At 54.0% G+C, this 22,614-nt stretch overlaps 8 protein-coding genes across 8 annotated transcripts; 3 read left to right on the plus strand and 5 right to left on the minus strand.

The window, feature by feature from the left end:
• Positions 1-506: 506 nt before the first annotated feature.
• Positions 507-1,635, minus strand: PHACADRAFT_254123 (uncharacterized protein). The gene is made up of 6 exons (XM_007394572.1): positions 1,311-1,635; positions 1,215-1,257; positions 1,052-1,161; positions 873-955; positions 674-812; positions 507-621 (listed from the first exon to the last, which is right to left on the minus strand). Exons 1-6 carry the CDS (start codon positions 1,549-1,551, stop codon positions 602-604), a joined length of 636 nt encoding a protein of 211 aa, XP_007394634.1. The 5' UTR covers positions 1,552-1,635; the 3' UTR covers positions 507-601.
• Positions 1,636-3,448: 1,813 nt separating this feature from the next.
• PHACADRAFT_254124 (uncharacterized protein) lies at positions 3,449-6,481 on the plus strand. Its single transcript, XM_007394573.1, has 3 exons — positions 3,449-3,818; positions 3,881-3,985; positions 4,457-6,481. Exon 3 carries the CDS (start codon positions 4,553-4,555, stop codon positions 6,077-6,079), a length of 1,527 nt encoding a protein of 508 aa, XP_007394635.1. The 5' UTR covers positions 3,449-3,818; positions 3,881-3,985; positions 4,457-4,552; the 3' UTR covers positions 6,080-6,481.
• Positions 6,482-7,278: 797 nt separating this feature from the next.
• PHACADRAFT_118785 (uncharacterized protein) lies at positions 7,279-11,066 on the plus strand. Its single transcript, XM_007394574.1, has 5 exons — positions 7,279-7,625; positions 7,689-8,371; positions 8,426-9,271; positions 9,330-9,420; positions 9,475-11,066. Exons 1-5 carry the CDS (start codon positions 7,376-7,378, stop codon positions 9,483-9,485), a joined length of 1,881 nt encoding a protein of 626 aa, XP_007394636.1. The 5' UTR covers positions 7,279-7,375; the 3' UTR covers positions 9,486-11,066.
• Positions 11,067-11,827: 761 nt separating this feature from the next.
• Positions 11,828-12,220, minus strand: PHACADRAFT_59261 (uncharacterized protein; the record flags this gene model as incomplete). The annotated part of the gene is made up of 3 exons (XM_007394575.1): positions 11,828-11,899; positions 11,958-12,005; positions 12,092-12,220. Coding segments are annotated over 3 exons (249 nt in total), but the record flags the coding sequence as incomplete, so codon positions are not given.
• A 250-nt stretch (positions 12,221-12,470) lies between these two features.
• PHACADRAFT_183391 (uncharacterized protein) lies at positions 12,471-13,118 on the minus strand (the record flags this gene model as incomplete). Its single annotated transcript, XM_007394576.1, has 4 exons — positions 12,471-12,594; positions 12,651-12,704; positions 12,759-12,826; positions 12,887-13,118. 4 exons carry the CDS (start codon positions 13,116-13,118, stop codon positions 12,520-12,522), a joined length of 429 nt encoding a protein of 142 aa, XP_007394638.1. The 3' UTR covers positions 12,471-12,519.
• A 1,572-nt stretch (positions 13,119-14,690) lies between these two features.
• Positions 14,691-14,986, minus strand: PHACADRAFT_254128 (uncharacterized protein). Its single transcript, XM_007394577.1, has one exon. The coding sequence runs from the start codon at positions 14,917-14,919 to the stop codon at positions 14,704-14,706; it is 216 nt and encodes a 71-aa protein (XP_007394639.1). The 5' UTR covers positions 14,920-14,986; the 3' UTR covers positions 14,691-14,703.
• A 1,488-nt stretch (positions 14,987-16,474) lies between these two features.
• PHACADRAFT_141741 (uncharacterized protein) lies at positions 16,475-20,569 on the minus strand. Its single transcript, XM_007394578.1, has 12 exons — positions 20,354-20,569; positions 20,132-20,302; positions 19,689-20,078; positions 19,454-19,633; positions 19,270-19,399; positions 18,904-19,214; positions 18,571-18,851; positions 18,400-18,515; positions 18,098-18,346; positions 17,560-18,043; positions 17,363-17,506; positions 16,475-17,311 (listed from the first exon to the last, which is right to left on the minus strand). The coding sequence occupies exons 1-12, from the start codon at positions 20,555-20,557 to the stop codon at positions 16,987-16,989; spliced, it is 2,985 nt and encodes a 994-aa protein (XP_007394640.1). The 5' UTR covers positions 20,558-20,569; the 3' UTR covers positions 16,475-16,986.
• Positions 20,570-20,713: 144 nt separating this feature from the next.
• Positions 20,714-21,382, plus strand: PHACADRAFT_254131 (uncharacterized protein). Its single transcript, XM_007394579.1, has one exon. It carries the CDS (start codon positions 20,722-20,724, stop codon positions 20,938-20,940), a length of 219 nt encoding a protein of 72 aa, XP_007394641.1. The 5' UTR covers positions 20,714-20,721; the 3' UTR covers positions 20,941-21,382.
• The last annotated feature ends 1,232 nt before the right edge of the window (positions 21,383-22,614 follow it).

The following is a 22,614-nucleotide window of genomic DNA, read 5'->3' on the forward strand; positions in this document are numbered from 1 at the left end:
TTTAAGAGCCGCTCACTGAAAGAATCCGCGAAAGCGCCTCTAGAAGGCTTACCGTACAACCCCGCAAAATAACTGTAGCACCTGGCGTGCACGGGAGAGCGGCGTTAGCGGGTGGGCGAACGTGCCTGGCGCACCCCATTTCCAGATAGTAGCGCTAGTTGGCAATTTCTAGAGGTATATTTAGTCAGCGGTATTTTGGACAGCTCATGAACTGCACGTACATATCTTTACGATCCTCAGTCTTCGTGATCGGTCGGATAACGCAAGGTCCACCTGGCGAGTCACAGTTTAGTATACGACCCAATTGCCTTCAGGTGCCGAAGGCGGCAATCTATGGCTAATGGTCAAGACCCGTAGTTTACACTCTCCCAACGTGTTAGGAAGGTGAATCGAGTGGTGCCATAACTAGGATGAACTTCAAACCTGTGGCTTGACTGCCTGATCAAACGAATCATACGCATTCCTTCACTCAACGGGTGGCAATCTTCGCAAAATACCTCGAATGAGTAGGGATGACGTTCTGCGACGAGCCATAACTATGCGCAATAGCGCACAAATAGTAGATCGTAGATCGTAACATAACAGTTCGTCGTGTGACATGCTAATGTGCTGACTTCTTGCCTGTACGTTCGTTAGCTCAAGAATCCTATTACTAGAGTGGGATAGGACGCGCCATCAACAAACATATTCCGCGTCGCGCTCGGCAGCGTCGCAGTCATGCCGTCGAGCTCCTTTGTGAGCTTCACCTGACATCCCAGGCGCGATGTGTCTGTAAGGCCGAATGCCATGTCGAGCATATCGTTTTCATCATCCTGCATAGTGTTCAGTTGTAAGCTGGAAGGTGGAGGAAAATAGAGGCAGTTAGAGCACACCTCAGGTTCTGGAAGCATATCGTAACGTTCCGGCTCGAGAATTACATGACAGGTCGAGCATGCGACTGAGCCTTCGCATGCACCTGATGAGAAACACCTCAGTTTCTGTCAAAGTTTAGGCCGGGACCCGCAGGCTGCGGCGGGTTGCAACGCCCGAAAACTCAAAAACACGAACTTACCCTCAAGATCGATGTCGTGCTCGTGCGCTATGCTTAACAAATCATCTCCCTCGTTCGCCTCCGTCGTTTTGATGAGGTTTCCCTTTGAATCTTTCCAGTGCACTTTGATTCTGTGCCAGTCTATTCTCAGCAAACGTACACTCACAGACGTTACAACACCTACCCAGTGCCTGGCGCAGGCCTCGTCAAGGATCCGTGCTGCCTGACTAACCCATAAATGAAGGATATGCCTCGATAGAAAGGCGAGCGCGACTCATACCTGCACTAACGTGTATACTCCGTCTCTGGAAACCCAATACATCATGTTGTGCGCAAGCAACACTCCTGAGGAGACCTGAGGGAGTGGATGCTGTCCTGAACGAGGTTGTAGATGACTCAGAGTGATACGTCCGCGACTTCAAGCTTGTGTTCGTCCTGCTCTTGCTGCTGCTCGCAAACCGAGAGCCTATCTGTCTTCTCGACGAGGACAAAATCTGTGGAACTCTTGCAGCGAGGTTCATCGTTTTTCTTCACAAGTCAAATGGCAAGGTATGGAGTCGAAGCACCAGATGCTGACGCCAGACGGTACAAGCGGCGTTAAGCTGAGGACAACTGAAGAGGTCCCGACGAGCTGGACTGAACGTTTACAGGCTGAGAGTGAGCGTCGACAAAGCCTGCAGCAGCAAGCAAGACAGGAGCGCAGCGTCCGGGTCGTCAAAGTTGAGGACGAGTTCGTTCGGCAGCTTAGCGCGACTCGGACGCTTCGGAAATAAATTAGTCGCCTTATCACGTGATCCTCGACGCGTTAAGCAGGCGCGAATCGCGCGGCTTTCGTGCTCTGCGGGGTAGACAAGCCAGCTATGCGTGACAGAGGTTTGAAAGGGCGATGATTGGCATCCCATAAATGTAGGCAAAGGTATAAGATAAGAACTTCTGCAATCGCCTGACACCAGTGCTATCTCTCGCTGCAAAGTGCCAGTGTCTCGTCATGAATGAGGGACAGCGTTAGTCGCGTGGAGGGAGTCTTCCCTAGCAGTAAGGGTACACTGTTTGAATTAGCAGAGGTTATCATGTCGATGGGTGAATATGTATTTACTGAGACAAGAGGACAACGATGCGAAGTGTCCTCTCCTGGTGATGCTAGCAGTAGGTTATTAGTACTACTGTCTTGTGGCGCGCAGGGATGAGTTGGTAATCGCCATGGCGGGGGTGAATGAAGTCGTGTAAGTTATACTTCAATCAACTCCCCTTTATCCTAATCCGCAGTGTGCAGGGAAATCGGCGTGTAAAGCATACGCATTTTGCGGGATTTGCATTCATACAAAGCAACCCTGATTGGATATAAAGCCGCGGCTCGTAGATCCTGGCTGTACCTGATTTGCGAATGCACAGACTCAACGGGCCGCTGGTCAATTACACACAACAGCACGTAAAGCGCCACATCCCACTCCCGTGCCCTTCGCTGCTACGAAGCGACTAGGCACGGTAGTCGAGCGTCGTGAACAAAAGCATCATCTACTGTATAACCACGCATCGCGATGGCTGTGTCTACATGCAGCTTTCCCTTGTGCCTAACCGATGAAGTGCACAGCTGCATGATGTTCAAGGCTTCCTGTGCTCGGAAGTCTTGGCACTAGGGAGCCGTGACCGGTCATGATTAGCTGCTGACTAGACGGAAAAAACAGTCTAGACTTCTACGTATGCGTCATGAATTATCTCCCTGTACGCTGAATTTGGAGGGCGCGCGCGTACCTGCCGCCGGTGGTGTCTCGGGCGATCTGTTAGCCTCTGCACGCCGTGCGCTTACTCTGTAGGCGTCTGCCTTTGGGATGCCATGCAGACGACTGAAAACCGTTGAACGAGCGCAGGAATGCTGCAAACGGACACAGGAATGGCGAAGACGCTGCAGACAATGCGCTCGTTGATGAGAGAGCCGAGGACACCGGAGCGGTCGACGGTCGCGGGGATGGGCGCGGGCGAGGATAAGGTGATGGCCGAGCCGAGCGTGAATCAGATTTCTATCGGGATCAGAGACGTGCCTGGTGTCGGCTGCGTCCACGACGCGGCGAACCGCCTTGCTGGAAAATGCGATGGCCTCAAAAAGTGCTTGGGATGAGCTCATATGGGCCCCAAGCTTGACGTACAACGTCGCTGTCTTGGCGAACCCCGCCTTTTCCTCTGGACACCTATCTCCTCGACACCAGGGTGCCCGTTGCCGCCTTGCTCGTCTGTTGGCCTGTAACGCCGAGATAGCTGCCGAAACCTGGAACTGAACGTGCACGACAAGGCAAACACTGCGGCCTGCGACGGCGATTGTTTTCCGTACCCTGGTCTCTCAGACAGCTCCGACTTCACTGGTGCGACTTGGGATTTCTCGAGACACTCGGCCCGTTTTGCGACACTGCGACACCTTAAAACGCACGGACATACCGATAGAACAGTGAAACCGGGACACAGTGCGCTATCTGCATCGGGCTGACCCTGACGGAGACGGCGCGGCAGGGCTCGATAGCAATCCTTTATATAGCCGCTGCGAGAGGCGCTGCAGCCGAGGCGTGCGCGCAGGGCCTATTACACGTCTGCGGTACACGCTGCCTCTGTCTACCCCCACTCTTTCTTCCCGCCCTTTCTCTCCCGAAGGCCCGTGGGGCTGGTCGACGAGGCGTACTGTTATACTTAGCCCTTCTGCTGTGATTCGGTGGCAGTTACGTCGATGTCTACGAGCGGTAGTTCCCAACATGGACCGCCTTCGGTGCGCTTCGTTCCTTCAGGGCAGCACGTCCGTAGGGTGAGTGGCGCTGTACTGCTATTTGTAACCCCTCTGTTGACCGGTAGTGGTTGACCCACCAGCCCTCTCGCCCGCAGTCGCAGTTGGAGACCCTTGTCGAGCGAGAGTCGGAAAACGCGGCGGCTGTGGTGGTAGCAGCACCCAAACCGGCTGTACATGTTCCTCGGGTGAGTAAGAGTGGCTCTGAGACTTTGTTCACGTCGTAGCTGTGCCTGGCTCCGCTCCATTACCCTCGATTTCGTGGGGAATAATGTTCGTCAATAACGGCATGCATTCCTGCCCCCCTCTCCCCCTCGACGTCGTTCAGCAAGGCGTCATCCTGATCGGATCGCCCATGGCCGAGGAAGGTTAGGGTAAGACGGAAGTATCGGCATCATGGCGCTCAGCGATGCCGCCGTCATATTAGGGTTTGGGACTTGCCTCATCCGGCAGCTGTCATTGAGCGGGCTCGCACTGCCCGTCTCTCTCTTGACCCCAACTCTCTTTGTTTCCTGACTACCACCACTATCTTTCGCATGCCTTGAGACGCTGCCGCTGTCTCCCCCACATTTTTCCAGGCTGTCGTCGCCCCCACACTCGCTTTACATCGTCTTTCGCTTTTACACACCTGACAGCTTACGCCTTTTTATTCCCGCCAGGCACGGCCAACGAGCATGATCATGGCGACACAAACACAGAGCCACATGCCCAGAAGTATCTTCCCAGAAGTGCCCGCTTCACGTCGCGCATCGACAATGCCTCCATCGGCTGCTACGTTCCACACCACCGTACCGAACCCGCACGTATCTGCGCGCCACCCGATGGCGCGTCGACATACCACCTACCTCGCGCCCTCTCCTGTCGCTGGTCCGCGTCGCGAAGCGCGTCAGCTTCGCTCTTCGCCTCTTGCAGGCCCCTCCCTTGCCCTCTCCGACGATGGTATCCTTACCGGCTCAGACGAAAGCGCAGGCCAGGAACGAAGGTTCAAGCCTAGCCGAATAAGCTCCACGCCCGACGTCTCGACTAGCACTCTTATGAATCTAGAAGAACGTGTCGCTGCCAGCGCTCCGTCTTCTCCAGCAGGGACGTTGCGAGGGGCTCCGCCTCCAGACCTGATGTCAGAGACATCGCAGCACGAACCGGAAGATATGCCAACGCCGCCGTCACCTGCGCGTACCTCATCCGTCCGCCGCCTGTCCCTCGGCCTCAAACGTCTTTCAGCACTTCCGGGGATGCCAAGGCTGTCCGCGTCCGGCGATGCTACTCCAACTTCGCCGAGCGTGAGCCTCTCACGCGTGCGTTCCCAGACGGGCTCAGACTCAACTTCGAAGAGCGGAAGCGGAGTGCCTCCAGTGCCTCCAATGCCTCCAGTACCTTCGATTCCTGTCTGGGCGAAGCCTTCCTACATACCAGAAGCCGTTACGTCCAAGTCTGCAGTAAATGCCGCTGCTCCGACTAGGACTGTCCTCCGTCGTCCGGTTACAGCCCCCTCTCCGACCTCTCTTACGCCCGGCTCTCTATCTCGACGCTCTTCAAAACACGGCTCCCACGAAACGCTCTCGCTACCAGATTCGGGTGAAGCTTCTCCCCCGATTCCGAGCACGTCACGTAACCCCGAGTTGAACTGGCTCTCGACTGCGGCGCCGCCCAAGTTCTCCCGGCTGAGTCTCAAGAGTGAAGGTGTCGTGCTGCCCCTCACGGCGAAAGAAGTCCGCCGGCGCTCCACCATTCGCGTATCGTCCATCGATGGCGCAGACGCACGGAGCATAACCGGCACCCTCCGCAGCATGTGTAGCCAGGCGAGTCTCCAAAGCCTCGCTGCATCCACCGAGGCCGCCGCCGAAGTCGATGACGTCCAGCCGCCCAGACCCGCGTTTTTTCGGAAGGCAAGCTCGTCGAGCTCGTCTGTCGCGTCGACGGCATCTGTTGAGTCGGACGAGCAGACCACCCCGAGCTTGAGTCGGGCCTCGAGCTCGTCTGGCGCGTCGATCGAGGAGATGCGCACTCCCCGCGTGCCGGACCAGGACGAGTTCGGCGCGCTCGCTTCCAACGGTGCTGGCAAGGACAAAGGCACGGCGGGTGTCGAGCTGCGCGTGAACGACGTGACAGTCGAGATCATCGGCCTCAGCGAGAAGACGGAGCGCGTGCGCACGCAGGAGGTGCGCATCGGTGCTGACGCAAAACCCGTCAAGAACGCGGAGAAGGCGAAGTGGCCCGCGCCCGAGCGACGCGGCACGCTGAAGCGGATGTGGAAGAAGCTCACCGGGGGTGGCAAAGGATGAACTCCCCGACGAACACTACGCGCTCTCGCAGGTCAGAGCGTCATGACTAGACTCTTTTCTTTCTTGTGAACTTTGGACTTTCGCCATGGGGCCTGTTGCCGATTTTTGAGGCTTTAGAGAACCTTGATATTATTCGCGCGCTGTGCCTCCTCTTCTTTCGCCCGCGCTGTGTTTGCAGACTAACTACCGCATTTTTCTTCCTCGCACTTCCTGTCCCCCCTCTTGCATTTGCACGAACCATTCTTCATGGACTGTATTACTATACCACCACATACCTGTCCTCCAATCTCTCTCCACATTTTTCCATCTTTGCGCATCTCACCGCACGAGCCTCGACGTCGCATTCAACGAGCTTCGGTTGCAGTACATAGAAAATATGCGTATATTAATAGTCTATCCCCGCCCCGCTTTTGCTTGCGCCGTGATGTACCTGCGAAGCTGGCAAACGAACAAATTGTTCAGTACGTAGTGTATTAATAGAATGACACGGCTCGTGCTTGTTCGTTTGCTCGATGGTCTTGCGCGAAGTGTGGGATATTGACGATCCGAAGCAGGATGCTCATTGTATTTTCCTTGTCAACTTGCGGAGTTGTCCTGTCGACGGGTGCCCTCAGGCTTGTCGCCGGTGTCACCGTATGCGAGCGCTGATATATGATATACTGAAGAGCCGCCACTGTCAGCGTATTCGGTTCGTTTTGTCTCCTATTCCAGCTGTTTGTGAATTACATCCTGACAACGCCAGCAGATTCTGTGGGATGTTCAAGCCCTCGAGGGAATATAAGAGCAGCGGCTCTTCCGTGGCGTTAAATGTTTCGCTCAAAGCGTCACACCTTTTTGCGGGGTTGCAACCTCGTACATAAGTTCTCTGGTGGGGTGGTAGGGCTGGCAGTCCTACTCAGCGTTCGCAGCTTTCTAGGGCTGTCTTCCTGGTACTACACCCATGGCCGGCAAGTGTGTGGCGAGGGCTTTGGGTCAACCTTGGATAGTTTCGAGATTTGAGTGGTTTCGCATCGTTTTCGACTCATGCTCCTCGTTCACATCTCCTATGACCTCGACATCCGACTCAGCCGGCTGTGCCATGACCAGACAAACAACGTCAGACACCAACGAGCGGAAGGCCGCGGTGTCCTCCTTATGAGGCAATCGGCGGCAAACACGTGGAGCTTTACCGGCCGACGCGTTTAGCGCGCGACTCCAGTGCTATGATTTCATGTCTGTCTCCGCCTTTTCCGCCTTTTCCGCCTCTGACAACGACGTCGCCTTGTGTGGTGGAGACACAGCAGAGGAGAGCGCCGGATGTTTACGATCGTCAAGGGCTGCCACAAGGCGACGCCCAACGCCGCTGCACGCTGGCTCCACTCGACCGCCCGCAGACGTAGAGAGAAGTTCGACCCGAAAAGCGTCGAGCGCGCCCAGGACGAGGTCGACGTGTGTATCGTCGGAGGTGGGCCTGCGGGCATCAGTGCCGCCATTCGGCTCAAACAGCTCGAGAAGGAGAAGGGCAAGGAGGTGCGCGTCGTGGTGCTCGAGAAGGGTGCTGAAGCAGGTGCGTGCTACTGTCTTGGCTTGCGCTGCAGCTTTTCAGACTGAATCTACTTGTTTATGTCAGGCTCACATATCCTGTCTGGCGCTGTCATTGAGCCGACCGCGTTGAACGAACTCCTTCCCGACTGGAAGTCTATGCCGGACCACCCGCTCCAACAACCAGCTCACAACAGCAGTATGCGCTTCTTCACAAAGAAGATGTCCTTCCCGATACCACACCCGCCCCAGATGAGCAACAGAGGCAACTACATTGTTTCGCTCTCGCGCGTCACGGCCTGGCTCGCAGGCATCGCGGAGGAGCTCGGTGTCGAGATTTACCCTGGCTTCGCAGGCGCGGGGCTCGTATACGGCAACGGTGGCGTGCTTGGTGTGCACACGAACGAGGTCGGCCTCGACCGCGAGTTCTGCATGAAGGACAACTTTGAACCTGGCATGGAGTTCCGCGCCAAGGTCACACTGCTCGCGGAGGGTGCGCATGGCTCGCTCTCGAAGGAGGTTATTCGCAGGTTCGGGTTGAGGGAAGGTCGTGATCCTCAGACCTATGGGATGGGGGTCAAGGAGGTGTGGAGGGTTGACCCGAGCAAGCACCATCCTGGCGAAGTCGTCCACACTATGGGTTGGCCGCTCACTCGCGACCTGTATGGCGGTGGCTGGGTCTATCATATGGCGGATGGTCTTGTCTCGCTCGGGTTGGTCATTGGGCTTGACTATGCAAATCCGTACCTTAGTCCGTACCGCGAGCTCCAGGTGAGCAATTCTAGCGGCTTTCGCCAAACGCGAAAAGCTAACCTTTATTCGCAGCGCATGAAGCATCATCCGTATTTCCGTGACTTGCTCTCTGGAGACGCTACCCGGATAGCGTATGGTGGTCGCACCCTGAACGAAGGCGGTCTTCAATCCGTGCCAAAACTCCATTTCCCTGGTGGTGCTCTCATTGGCTGCTCCGCCGGCTTCGTCAACGTTCCAAAGATTAAAGGCACGCACAACGCAATGAAGACCGGTATGCTCGCTGCGGAAGCTGCATACGAGGCAGTCCATTCGTCACAGGCAGACTCCGAGAAACCTACGGACATGAGTGCATACGAAGACGCGTTCCAGAAAAGTTGGGTGTATCGCGATCTGTACGAGGTGCGCAACGTCCGGCCGTCCTTCAACACGGGCCTCGGCATCTGGGGCGGTATCGCGTACTCTGGCGTCGACACCTTGCTCCTGAAGGGTCGCACGCCATGGACGTTCCGCAACACGAGCGGCAAGAGCGACGCTGCACATACCAAGCGGGCGGCCGCGTGCACGCCAATTGAGTACCCACCATTCGAGCCGCCGCTCTCGACAGACCTGCTCACCAGCCTTGCACTCACGGGCACGAACCATACCGAGGACCAGCCTGTGCATTTGCGTGTGCGCCGCTACTGTACGCCGAATAATACTGCGGGCAAGGAGGGCGCATGGCCGAACCTCGAGGAGGAAGAGGAGTGCGACGAGGACAAGGCAGTTCGCCGCGAGCACGTGCGCATCAATGTCGGCGAGTACGCAGGCTTGCTGGGACGTGCGTGTCCCGCGCAGGTGTACGAGTACGTCGACGACGAGGCCAGCCAGGGTCCTGACGGCGAGGGTTGGGGCGGCAAGAAACTCGTGATCAATTCGCAGGTGGGAGTGGATCTTGTCTTAGGATCACGTAGCTCTTGCTGACAAATGTCTGGTGCAGAATTGCATTCACTGCAAGTTGTGTGATATCAAGGTGCCGACGCAGGATATTACATGGACTGTGCCGGAAGGTGGCGGAGGACCTAAGTACAGTGAGTTCCTTCTGCAATGTTTGTGCTTCTCGAAAGCTAACCAACGTCTTACAGCCGTTACATGAGCTGTGTCCAACCTCACAAGCAAGCATTCAGCAATCGTCACATACCCCTTTGGAGATTACCTGAGCACTATGCAGTGTTAAATCCTCGATGACGACTTATAGCTGCTGTAAATATAAAATATGTTATGCTGGAATTACATACTTGCAACGCAAGCTCCATTGTACTATATCACAAACTGTTGTACAGCACGACCTCAAGGTCCATGAACTCACAGCGGTGCTTTGGCGTATCTAGTATGTAATATTGAAATTGTTCTTCCTTTGGTATTACGTCTTCTCCTTCTTTCGGCGTCATTCGGAAACGGACTTCGCCCGCTCTTGCTCAGAAGAGACAGGCATGCTTAGAGAACTCTGTCCGATGTGCGAGTTACGCTGCGTCCTGCGGGGCACAGGGCTTGAACGACGAGACGACGAAGGTGTCTCCGCAGGGCTTGCCCGCCCTCTGACCGACCCCGCCACGCTGCCAGCCCGCGCGATTCCGACAGGCGTCGCCGTGCCGCTACCCGTACCCACGCCCACCGGCGGCACATGTTGCGGTATACGCAGGACCTTGACGGCGAACCAGCCGAGCCAGGTGTCCTCGTACGCCGTCCGCTCCCGTTCCTGGCGGCGCCGCTCGAACGCGTTGCGGTAGCGCTCGTAGGACTCGCGGAACTGCCGGTCGACGCGCGAGCTGAAGATGAGCTCGCCGCGCGGGTTCGAGGCGGGCGGGATCGGCGCGATGGGTACGCTTGAGCTGCGCTCGGCGGGGCGTGTGTTCGGCGAGGGCGAGCGCCGCCTGCGGCCCGGCGTGCTCTCCACGGGTGACGTCGGTGTCGGTGACGTCGGTGTGCGCGGGAAGAGCAGCGAGAAGAACCGGCTGAAGGGGAGCTTCGAGCGCAGTGGTGGTTGGCGGACGTTCAGATACATGTTCAGGTTCCGCAGTGCGCGGTTGGCGTGCGGGACATATCTTGGGCAGGCTCGGGTCATGAGTCAGGCGTAGCGCAAGGAGGCAGCACTCACTTATTCGCATAACCAATCTTCTCTGAGTACATCCCGCTCAAGAAGAAGAGCGCAAGAGTGGTGACTGAGACACACAGAAGGCCTAGGGCAAAGTACCTAGGGATCCGCATCTCGACGTCAGGGCCATATATATCGGGCAGCATCCGGCACAAGACCCATGTATATGGTATAGAGAGAAAGTTTGTCTGAAGTAGAACTTCTGAGAGGAGGAACGCGATGATGAGGAGCAGCTGAGCAAGGAATACTATTCGGTCACCGAATAAGTTCCAGGATCAGCACCTGTTGCACTATGCGGGCGGACGCACGTTGGTAGCGATGCTTTCTGCGGTTCAGACTCGCTGCATTCGTCTTCAGCCGCTCTTCAAAAAGCAGTAGGTCTCGATAGGTCGCGGGGTCGCTCGCGGGGTAGAATGCGCCATTCCTGGGTACGGAAGAGAGACGTGGAGGCATAAACTTCGAATAGCGGGGTTATACAGTAGCTGGTCGTCGGACGGTGCGCAATGTGGTCGACGTGAGGCTGAGAAAGCCTAACGGTATATGGTTGCGTAGTGTATGAGATGTAGTATAGATGAAAGTCAAGTGCAGGCTGCGAGATCAGAAGCGCATGCATGATCGGACCATTAGCGCTGGAATCCTGCGGGGTCGAGAAACCCGAAAATTTTGCAAATACATCTATCTACCGATGCAGTTCGCTGTAGAAATAATTTGTGTGACGGAGAAGCTGACTCTTAACGTTACAAGTGTGTTTGTTTGGTTTTGCTAGCGTTACACTCCTTCTTGTGCCCTTGGGCCCAATGAGCCTGTGTAAAGCACGGTTTTAATATCGGATGGAACGAAGCGAGATGCGGACGTACTCGTTGACAAGACCGGGAGCAATAGTACCTTTGCTTGCATCCGCTGCAAGTCTTCAAGTTATGGGGGCTTCCGCAATTTGAGCAGGCAGTGTTGCCGGGATTATCCCTCCGCTTCTCCGCAACACCCTCCTCCATGAACACGTGCATAGGTGAGCCGTCGTCTCTGAACATCGGCGTCCTAACGAGCTTCTGCCCCTTCCTCAGGCTGTTGGGATAGAACTGAGTCTTCTCATCGAAGTCAAGCGTCAGCGGGGTGACAAAGTGCTTCGAACTGCCGGGGACAGACAGCTTCGAATTCAGCGCAGCTTGGACAGCCTTCTGTGTCTCGTCAACTGAGAAACAGTTGAAATCGAAATTTGGGTCTTGGCAATGACCACTGTAGCCTGTAGAGTCGTACATCATGTCCAGTGCTTCCTTGCGACTCCTTGTACTCTTGTCGACGTTTTTCATGAGATCGATCCACGTCCAAGATGGGATGCCGTCCGGAGGGTGTGCGCCTGTACCACCCAAGACAACGACTTTGCCGCTACTCTCTTCCACACGAGAGATCTCGTTGACCTGCAAAGATAACAAAATTTAACGTACAGATCCCACTTTGGATGTCAACTGCACAAACCTTGATAGAGAAATGCCAATTATCGCCAAAGTCGTACAGATACCCGAGCTCGTCGCCGGGTTTTTGCAAGAAATGTGCGAGGGTGTAGCTGCAAGCGAAAGTGAGCGGTAAATCAAAATCAAAAGCGAACCGACGCACTCGTCGTCGGGGATATAAACGTAGCCAGTCTTATCCAGATGTACCATGTCTACAGAATTGCAGCCTCGAGGGCCAAACTGTGAGCCATCTGAAAAGTCCATGAATATATGGGCATGGAGATTGCGAACGCTAAATATGTGGATATCAGGCGACCGTGACGAACTGATACAGAGCCAAAGTGAAGCCTACAGGCCGAAGAGCGGTTTCATGATTTTCTGAGAAGACGGGAAGCGAAAGCCCGCCGGAGAGCCGAACCTTTCGCTCAATATTCTTGGAGTCCGGCATATATTCTACGCTTATATCAAGCGTATAATCTCGCTTTGTCAGATCGCCCAAGTTCCTCTGCTTCAGCTCAGCTTTCTGAAACCAAGTCTGGGTCAGTGACAGGGGCGATCTCAGAAGAAACATCAGACCTTTTTATCCATTAACGCGCCAATAAACTGTATTTCTGGTTGGGAAGCCCATTGCCACGTTTGTCGTAGATAAATTGTGTCTCCATCTATTTGGATTGTTAAGTTATTCAATAGCCGGGTGGGACGAATGAGAGACACATACAGTACGACCGGAAAAACGCATAGGATCAATATCAGCATGACCTTCGCTGTCCATCTGCAACAACATTTATGAGTATTGGGATCGAGAGTCGCGTCGAATCTAACCTACAGGAACTGTGCCCCAGTAGATGATACGCCCAGTTAGTGGACATTTGTACGGCTTGTAGTCATGAGGATCTAAATTTGCATTCAAAGTGAGTATGGAGCCATTAATAATGTCCTAGGCACTGCCCCTACCTCCCCAAAAGATTTCGCTGAGCAGCGAGGCTGTATCTTCGGGATGGAATTTCACAAATCTGGGCATCTTCAGCTCGCCCCGAGGGGTAGTCCGTCGAGGGTCGCTCGAACGGGCTATGCCGCTGCGTCCTGCGCCACTCATAAGTCTTACGGGGTCCGTATTAAAGTGCCTACACGGATGTCGAAGGTATATGGTTGGGACAAAAAAACGTTCGAGCCCATCGAGCGCCATGTCGGCGTGATCAGACCCACGCCACGAAGTTGATGGCGGATCAACGGGATTATGTCGGGAAGCTCGTAGCAGCGTTCAGCACCGCAAGATTCTGCTCAAGGGTGGCCCTCGCCAAGCCTTCGCTGTAAAATTTGACGAGGGGGATAAAGTCGTTTATTTCGATATGTACGGCAAATTGAAAAAAAGATAAATATCAAAATTATTCAAAACAGAATCGTAATGTCGCAGATAGAGTCAAATAATGGTCCAGGTAAGTTATAGCTCAAATTCCACAGTATGGGTTAGTTAGGTGCTTCCCGCGCTTCCTGAGGTTCTCAAGTGCTGGTTCCCGAACCTCTGCTAGCTCTCCCGCGACGTCACGGTCTTGTTCGTCCCGACCGAGTAACCATGTCATCTCGAGAACCCCAAGGCCATTCAGTTTGTAATGTCTCCCGCTCTTCGTCAGAGGCTTCGGCTGTTGAATCACTATCACGGACGTGACGAGCATTATGACTGAGAGTACCAAGCTCCACCATGGCTGTGGAACCTCTATCAGGATAATTCACCTGTCAAGTCAGAACTGCACTCACTGCAACTGGATCGATCTTCGGAAGGTTGATGACAGGAATTAGAACGGTTCTGTCCGATTAGACAGAGACGGGGCGCACCTGCACAAGATCCTTGAGATGCGACCGTGACAAAGCACTTTCTCGAAACAAGTCCCGATCCTGATTTTCCGCCTCCTTCTCCAGAAGACTGACTGCGGCTGTGTTTTGAATGGAAGTTAGGCAGGTGCATCACTGGTGCAAAGGCAGCGCTAAGCTTACTGCGCCAGTACACAAGCGCAACGGCTTGCGAGAGGAGAGAATCTAAGTGCCATAGCCGCACCTTGTGCACGTCGCCATCGTAGAATCCTAGGATTTCCATTAATGTCCTGAGTGATCTTATTAGAGAAATAGCAAAATAGAACGAAAAGAACGATATACTCTTCTAGGAGAGTCGGTTGATAGTGCATAGACACATTTCCCACGTCCCACCATTGCGTGTACTGACTAGCGTGCGAAAGTGCTCCAAATTGCCACGCCTGTAGACGTGAGTTACTGGCATACACGTAAGGGTAGATATTGGCTCACTACAGGGAGCTTGCTGCTTAAGGCGTGCGCATCATCCGGAGACCAGTTCCTCCACGATGTGGTATTCAGGTCCGGTACATTGCCATATGCCGCGATGGGGAAAACCGAGGTATCCAGTTGGATGTCTTGTCTCGTTACGTTGAGATCGCATGCGAGCACTTGTACAGATGAGACGTCGCCTATCCCGAAAAAGTTAGAATATTAGTCCGTTGTGTAGCTTGTCTTCAGGGAGCATCAAGACATACCACAGTCGCTGGCGTTGTCCACCCTACAACCGTTGGGAACGATTGTGGGAGTAAGATCAGTGCTCGCCGCGGGAACGTCATCACCGTCCAATACCGGAATCGTAGAGGCGATGAATAGGGTTGCGGGACTCGTGCCATCCGTCCAATTGGCTGATCTTACGTTTAACGTTCGAGCAGCTTCATGGTTTTCGGTGTCAATACCCAGGATGCGAGGAGTGGTAAGGTCAGCTACGCACTGAGAGCAACTCCAAAATCTTCCAGAGAGTCGTCGATGTGAATGAAGTAACCCGGATCCTGGGCATCGACAGTACCGTTCTGCCTCGCTTGCGGAACAGCCTTGCAGTCCGCCTGGAAAACGAGAGCGCTGACGTTGACAAGATTGAGGGTCGTAGAATAATTCGGGACATCGTATACGACACTCCCCAGAAGGCCAGTCGTGGTCATTACGACGTTATTGAGTGAGTTGAGCAAAGGCAATACGCTGATAATCGGGAAAGATTCTTCGACCCTATTACAAGAGAGCCGGTTGAGCTTCGAGCCACTGCAGGTGCATAGAACAAAAGTAAGACATACCAGCCGGCGTTTTCACTCATGTTGGACATGAGAATCGGAGAAGTCATGTTCTGGTAGCCCTTCGTCCCATATGCGTTCGCGAATACAAAGAGGTCGGCAGCGGCGATACCCAATAGAAGACTTGCTCCGAGGTAGAGGACGGTGCAAATGATGCAGCCGAGAGTCTTGAGGTCATTGCTGCGGGTCTTACGACCTTCCTTGCCAAACATGTCCTTGTACCGCCACATGACCGGTACCGTCGCTCCAAGGCCAAGCCAAGCACTGGCCTGGTCGTCCATAGCGGTAAGGGGCCGTCTCGCTCGAATGATCCTCCGTAGCGCAAGTTTTTGTGTTAGGTAGAGTAAGGGCACCAGGTAGAACTATTATAGCCTTCGTGAGCGCGTTGCGAGAATAAGGAGGGATGGTGCTCGCCTTGACAATTGCACTCGGCTTGTTTGCAAGCCTCTGATAGATATATCCTGTCACCTCTCCTAGCCTGTTGTTGTCGAAGTTGATAGGGCGTCCATCCCTCCGTTTCCGGATGACGATCAAAGCGACGAACAGAGCGACGAGGACAACATGTGCTAGTATGCACAGAGCGATGAGTATGATCTCGATAATGGCACTCCCTCTGCCAGAAGATGGCGGCCCCTCGTCCTCGTCGGTCGCATTCTTGCGTAAGTTGCTCTTCGAGTCGTCGTCGAAGTCAGGCAAGGAGGCGTAAGCCGCCTTCTGGGTGTCCATGGTGTGGGTTATAATGGCTAACGACCATCTTCGCTAGCTGAACGCGCTATAAATTGCACAGTAGTGCGTCTGTAGGATGGATCAGCATAAGCAGTGATATCAAGCGCCAAGGCAGTGCTGAGATGCTCTTCTCGTGATGTCGTCTATTCGCAGAATAGAAGCTTCGGACGATGATCCTGTTCCTAGAATGATCCTGCTCCTAGGCCCTAGAAACGCTTCTCAGCGATATCAAGAGAGCATGTTAATATACCATCTATATTTCCATCACAGCGTTGCGAAGTCGCGGCATCTGTGGATCGCACTGGGCGTAGGGGCGTTGGATAGCGTCTACGGACTGCATTCCGGCAGACCCTGGCTCGCAGTCGAAAGCCAGAGAGACCTATCCGCAGAAACGGGCCCACACGATTCGGGAGGGAGAGCGCGCTCGCTGCCGTTTCTGGGTCCGAGGTTGTCGGTGGCGCGCCGTATCAGCGCTCCTCTTCTGCGGAGCGCGCACTGCCCTGGCCTAAACGGAGTTAAGCAGCGGTCCCAACCATGTATCCTACCTGTGCCTCTCCCTTGGTGATCACGCAAGCTACCCGGAGCCTGGTTTTTGGAGCGAGTATCATGTGCAGACCGTGAACATCACTGGCCTTCCACGCAACTGCAACGTATGTATCAGCATGGCTGTTTACAATGAGGTCGGCTCCCGCACTTACCACGAGCACAAGCGCACTAATAATGCTAATAGATGGTATCAAAGGGGCAATGCCGCCTTACGCATTTCGTTGCTCATTTCTGATCGTCAAGGAAGAGAACGTCAAGCCTCCCAATCGACGTCTGCTGTCAAGAAAGTTGATTACAGTGGCATCGCATGCAATTCAAGCCACAAGCAAAACAATTATTGGCTGCCACTGTTTGGCAGTTCCGTATACGCCGCGCCCAGACCCGACAGAACCTAACTTACACGTTAGGGCTGTACGAGGCAGTGACAAGTCAAGCGCCAACCTTTGCCTTCGCAGTACCCTGACTCATCTATATATGGTATGGTATGTGGCCCGGGAACTTAGAGTTCGTAGCTGTGTATTCGTTGCGTTACAACGCGGATTGCATTTTTCCCACTTGGCCCCTCTCCACAAAAGCTTGTGAAGGAACTGGAAGCTCAGGTATCTTACGTTATTATCTCGAGGACGAATACACGCACAAATCCAAGGCCAGACTCATGAGACAGCCTCCCTAAATTGCATAACCAGCACCCGCCAGCGCCTGCAAGAATGGCGCGTTGCCCGGATCCGCGAGCAGCAGGCTCTTGATACGAGGATCACTCTTGGTTAGACGCACGAGCTCCGTGCCTAGGAAATCGCGCGGGTGGGGAACGTGCGCGACAGGGTCGGTGCTGACGGTCTCGGACGCCGCAAGCCGAGAATACGCTGCCTGGTAGCCGGCGTTCTGCTCCTCGTAGTCAATTGCGGTCAGCCCAGCGTCGGGATCGTCGTCCTTCTCCTTCGTAAGGTACTGCGGCTCAGAGAAAAGTTTGACGAGCGCGCTGAAAGATGCGGACCTGCAGAAGGGTGTTTGAAATCGAAGCACAGAAGACGCTGACAGGTCTCACCATTGCGCGACCGCCGGCTCACGTAGCATGACCTGGCTCTGGGTTAATAGGCGTGTCAAGCCGACGGCAGTGACCTTGCGATCTTTCGTGGGCATTTTGGGCACCTGCGTAACAACGAAGTTTGACAGAATCTGTGACCAAAGCCTGAGCCTTGGGGTTAGCGCATGTATGGCATAGGACGAAACGAGGTAACATACCCGGGCTGGATCTCTTCCACAGCACTCGCAATGAAGTCCGGCCCCAAACCCTCGACGTTGATCGCCATCGCGAACAGTAGGAAGTAGGTAAAGTGGTACACATACTTATCTGTCTTGCTTGTCTGCATGCGAGTGAGGAGAGTGACCATAGTTGCACGCATGTACTGCTTGAGATCGGACGGCGGGATGTACTGCACGACTGCTTGGAGGAGCTCAAAGCCCCAGCCGTCATTAAGCTTCGACGGGATCAGACGCTGTTGCACAACAGCAAGCACGGCCGTGTACTGGCCCGTCGCAACCATCTGGCGCTCATCGTGCACGAGGAAGGCCTTGAGCAGCTTCACTAAGCCAGGGATGCTTCCCTTTTGCTGCCAGCTGGCAGGCGAGAGTAAGAATGGGAGAAGCTCGCGGTAAGCTTGTGGGATATCGGAGGTATGAAGCTCCAGCATCTGTGCGAGAAGCTGGAAGACGTAGGGAATGTACTCTTAAAGGACGGTTATTAGTTGAATTCACCTCGCAAGGAAAAGAGCCTGCATACGGTCAATGTCCTGCTGCAGGATGATGGTGAACGGACCGAAGAGGGCCTGTTCGAACACCGGTAGAGTCTCAGCTTTAACAGCGACGATGAAGCGCATGAGAGCAGAGATGCTCTCGAAGATGTACTGGTCAAAATTTGGGTTACTGGGATTCTTCGAGATGATGCCAAGGATAGTGACAAGGCGGTTGAGGGTTTTCTCGAAGGTAGAAAGTAGGGACGAGCGGGCAGTGATGATAACCCGCATGATACCTAGAGATACTGTAAGGGCGATAATCAAAGTCATTTGATCAGGTCGAACGCACACTTCATGAGATAATCGTTCTCAGCAACCTTCTCTGGCGTCGCGCCTTGTTCCACCTTCTTCAGTAGAGCGTCAATTAGATCAGGGGCAAACTCGTGGATGTCAGCTTGGATGAATCTGTACGCATGTAGTGAGCCTTCTTCTAATACATGCAGTGCAGTGCCATACGCACAGAAGCTGGCCACTCTGCTTAATGAACAGGATGCGCTCGATACTGATCGCAGCATAAGTGTAACAGACGTAGTTGATCGAGGCTAGATGCTGGACAAGTAAGGGCAGGACAGAGAGGAGTTGTGGCTTCGTGAGCTGCGTCCGGAAGGTGTAGAGGAAGCGGATGGCGTCGACTTGGAGGAGGGGGTGTACAGTTCCCGGGGCAGCTTGAAGATCTTGAAAGACGTGCTCGGAGAAGAACCGAACGACGTCGATCAAGGTGTTGGTGGAAATGACACCGTGCTAGACGACGTTGTCAATGGTGACAAGCACGTCCTCTGAATTAAAATCATACCTGCGTGGTACTTCCCCTAGTCGCAACAGCAGTGAGCAAGTAAACGGCAGTGTCTTTCGCCTTCCAGCTGTCTTCCTTGGTCTTATTATTGTTATATTCGGCCAAGCCCTGGTTGATCCAGGCACCGGTGACCTCTGTGGCTTCGGACTCCAAGCCAGACGAGACAAGTGCGCGCAAGACATCCGCAGCAGCCTGCCTGCGGGTCATAGCATCATGCGAGCCAAGGCCGAGACCACCAGAGGCGGAGGGAAGAGAAAGGTCGAGTCGAATGTACTCAAGAGGATCATCTTCGAATTGCTCAATCTCGTGTTCTGATCATTGTCCATATCAGCTGCTTCAAGTCAAAAGGATTAGGTATGCACCTACCCCGTAGTCCAACGTTGGGTACGACGACACCCTGAACGAGGCTAGAGATTGTGTCTTTTGAGGAGAAAAGTTGCTTGTAGTGGCCAGATCGGATCGCAGTGGAGATGAAGCGCAAGGCTTGGGAGACAAGCTATACATACACGATTTAGCATCTCAGCCAAGTACATACAAGCATAGCACGGACCTGATCGTCCGCAACACCTGGACGCTTCCCTCCACCGACGAGCTCCCAGACACCCTGGACAAGAGCTTCTACAGAAGCCGAACTCTGTAAGGTTTCAGGGTACAGCTTGATGTACATCTCGGCGATCTCGAGGATACCAGTCTTGATTTGGGAGGGTAGGGATGGGATAGTATCATCTGGCTGTCGAAGGTACTGTAAGCACGTATGAGCACGCAAGATATACGATTGCGCTTACGTCGCCACGAAGCTCTGGAGGATCCCAAGTCATGAAGCGAAGGAAAAGACCAGTCTGGGGAGCAAAGAAGCGAGCGTGGTTGTCCTCAAGATCAGGAGGCAGGTCTTGGCACGTTAAGTCGTAGAAGAGTTCAACAAGTAGCTGCATCGACTGCGCGCGCAGATTTGGAGTCGAAGTAGCATCTCCAGAAACGCTGTTCAAAAGCAATTCTGCGGTATGCTCGAGAAGCTGCAAAAATGGCTGGCTGAACCGCGACAGGACGTAGTTGATGACGGTGTACAGCGCATCAGATCGAGTTGCGGCTCTCCAGGGTTGGAAGATGGAATGTGCTGTCTGAAGGACACCTATATTGATGGCGTAATTCGTGCTTGACAGCGAGCTGACCAGTTTCTAGACGTCATGACGTTAAGCGACGCATCTAGGCGTACGGAGACAACACTCACGTCTATGAGATCAGACCATGGCTCTGGGAAGTCAGCACTAGCAATCAGCGAGATAGACTCTGCAATTTGTGCTCGAATAGGCTTGTCCGTGGGCGCAGAGAGCGTGATCATGGTCGGGACGAGGTCATTGCGCAGTGATGTCTTGTCTACCTCTGAGACGGGTGCCTCCTCCTATGCATTACTTTGAGCAGTCGAAGAGCACAAAAGTCAACAGATACATACATCGTCCCACCTGTTCTTGACGACATTTTTGAAGAATACGCTCGCAGCCAACCGCACAGACCTGTCTTGCGATGTATCGAGAACGAGCCGGAGGAGATGGGGGAGGAAGCCTGGCTGCTGACTGAGTGCGTGGAGGCTTTGCTCTGCTTGTTTTCTTGTTACAGGATTGAGGGAGGCGAGGAGGAGTTGAGGGAGGTCGGACATCGGTCGTGGTGAGAGAGGTCAAAGGAATGGGATAATCATCAAAATTCGCGATATATCAGGCGCGCACTTCTCGCGTCCACGACGCGTGCGATGTCCCACGTGACTGTTTTGGGCGCTTAATCTAGTGCCGCGCTCCTCTGCGTCGCATCATCATGTCCTTCGCGATGTCTGGCCTCCTGGCATCAGCCTGTGGTATAGCTCATCCATACAGCACTCCAAAGCAAGCGTCGCGCATTTTAGATGGTAGTTTCGAGTCACGACGCTCCAGCATCACCCTTGCTTCGGCATTGCCCCGTCATGGTCCTTGGAGTGCGAGTTCCTGCGGCGCCCGTCTTGCGGCAGACAGAATACTTCTGCTGCGGTGTGCGCAAGGCGCGAAGTGAGCATCCTTGCTTATCTGCCAGTCAACCTCCCAGCTGAGCCTTGCATGTGATTGGCGTTCAAACGTGCAACGTTCATACCCCAGAAATAAAAGCACATCTCCATACTGCATCTCTAGTGTGCCCAGCTAGCACCTCGCACCGCTATCGCGATGAAATCTGGATCCATTAACTTTCCATAAAGGTATCTGATATGCTCGAAGATACAGCTGATGTGCATGTTACATTTTAGGAAGATGAAGATCTAGACTCGGACTCAGGCTCCTCCACTTGGTAGTGTATCCTGTGAGTTCAGACGACCGAGCGCTATGGAATATACACGCATCGTCTGTGAATATAACCCTATACATGCCCGGAAAAGTGTACCCTGTAAGCCTCTGATCGCGAGATTCTGGGACTGGACTACTGCTTCTCCCTGCGGCACTTAGATTTCCAAGGTAAGTCCACTAGTACCAGTAAGCTCTAGTCGCATATGTTCACCTCACCTAGAGGTGCCGCGTCAGTCAGATCAATAGCGAGCACAATGCATGCGGTGAGCTTCAAAAGATGCATTACAGGATCGGGACGATAGGGCGATGTGGGAAGAGTGTCCATACGAGAACTGTCCCCGAGTGCGTGTATTTATTCCTCTGAGACAAACGTATCGCAGCACAGCGTTTAATTCCATAAGTATCCCATGGGCAACCAGCCCCGGCCAAGCAGTCGAAGTTCTTAACTTCCATCTCGATGACAGTGGTCTCGCAGGTCGTGCGGCCATGCTCCTCGCATCCCGCGCTAGTCGATATCGTGTCATCGCCATTAATTGGTCATGTAATGCACTGAGATGTTGTACAGACGCTGCACAGAGGCCCAAACTCACTTGGTAGCCTTGGCTAACCTCCCCTGGATGTGTGAGAAGGAATCCACCATTCTGGCTTGCAGTAGTCCCTCATGCAACTCGTGTGCTAGACTCGCTGCCAAGGCCGCATAGCCGGATGAGAATACAACACGGTCTAGTTGCTTCTGTCGCCACAAGATCAGTAGTGGATGTTTCACCTATCACCTCCGGTCCAGGGCGTCTGGGACTGTAGCACCTTGAAGGTACGAGCCGAATACAGCAGTTCCTGGCCTCTGGAACCTAAAAAATTCTCCACTAGCGCGCAACACGTATCCCGGACAGGACACGGTACCTTGGCACAATAAGGGTGAAGGTCACACGTCGGTTGCACTGGTGACGATGTCGTGAGAGCAATACGGAACGACGCGGATGGCACCCCGGTGAGAAAGTCATTGCTTCTTGCTCTTTGGTGGGCGAGTCTAGAGGGTTTGCTGAGGCCAAAGTTACTCGGCGGGCGAGACTGGCGGAGGGCTTTGAGGGCTTGACCCCAAGAACCCTGATACGCATCGGTAGGACCCCAAGGCGCCTATATAGGTCTTGATTCCCCGACCATGAACGTAAATCGTGACCATGTACAATTCTCTTGTCTCTATGTGTTTGGTCGAGTTCCGAACGCTCCGGCGCACGCTCTACGCACTTACCGACACCCCTCTCCCCCAAAAAAGGGTCTTCCAGACCACTTGTCGGCACTTGCGATCGAAAGCTCTTTCTTTCATTCTCGCCGTATATATTCGCGTGACACCTCGGACATAACATGAATATGCTCCAGGCGTTGTTGAGCACAGCAATTACGGAAGGTA

The sequence above is a fragment of the Phanerochaete carnosa genome (assembly GCF_000300595.1).
Source record: "Phanerochaete carnosa HHB-10118-sp unplaced genomic scaffold PHACAscaffold_4, whole genome shotgun sequence".
In the NCBI taxonomy this organism is placed as follows: Eukaryota; Fungi; Basidiomycota; class Agaricomycetes; order Polyporales; family Phanerochaetaceae; genus Phanerochaete; species Phanerochaete carnosa.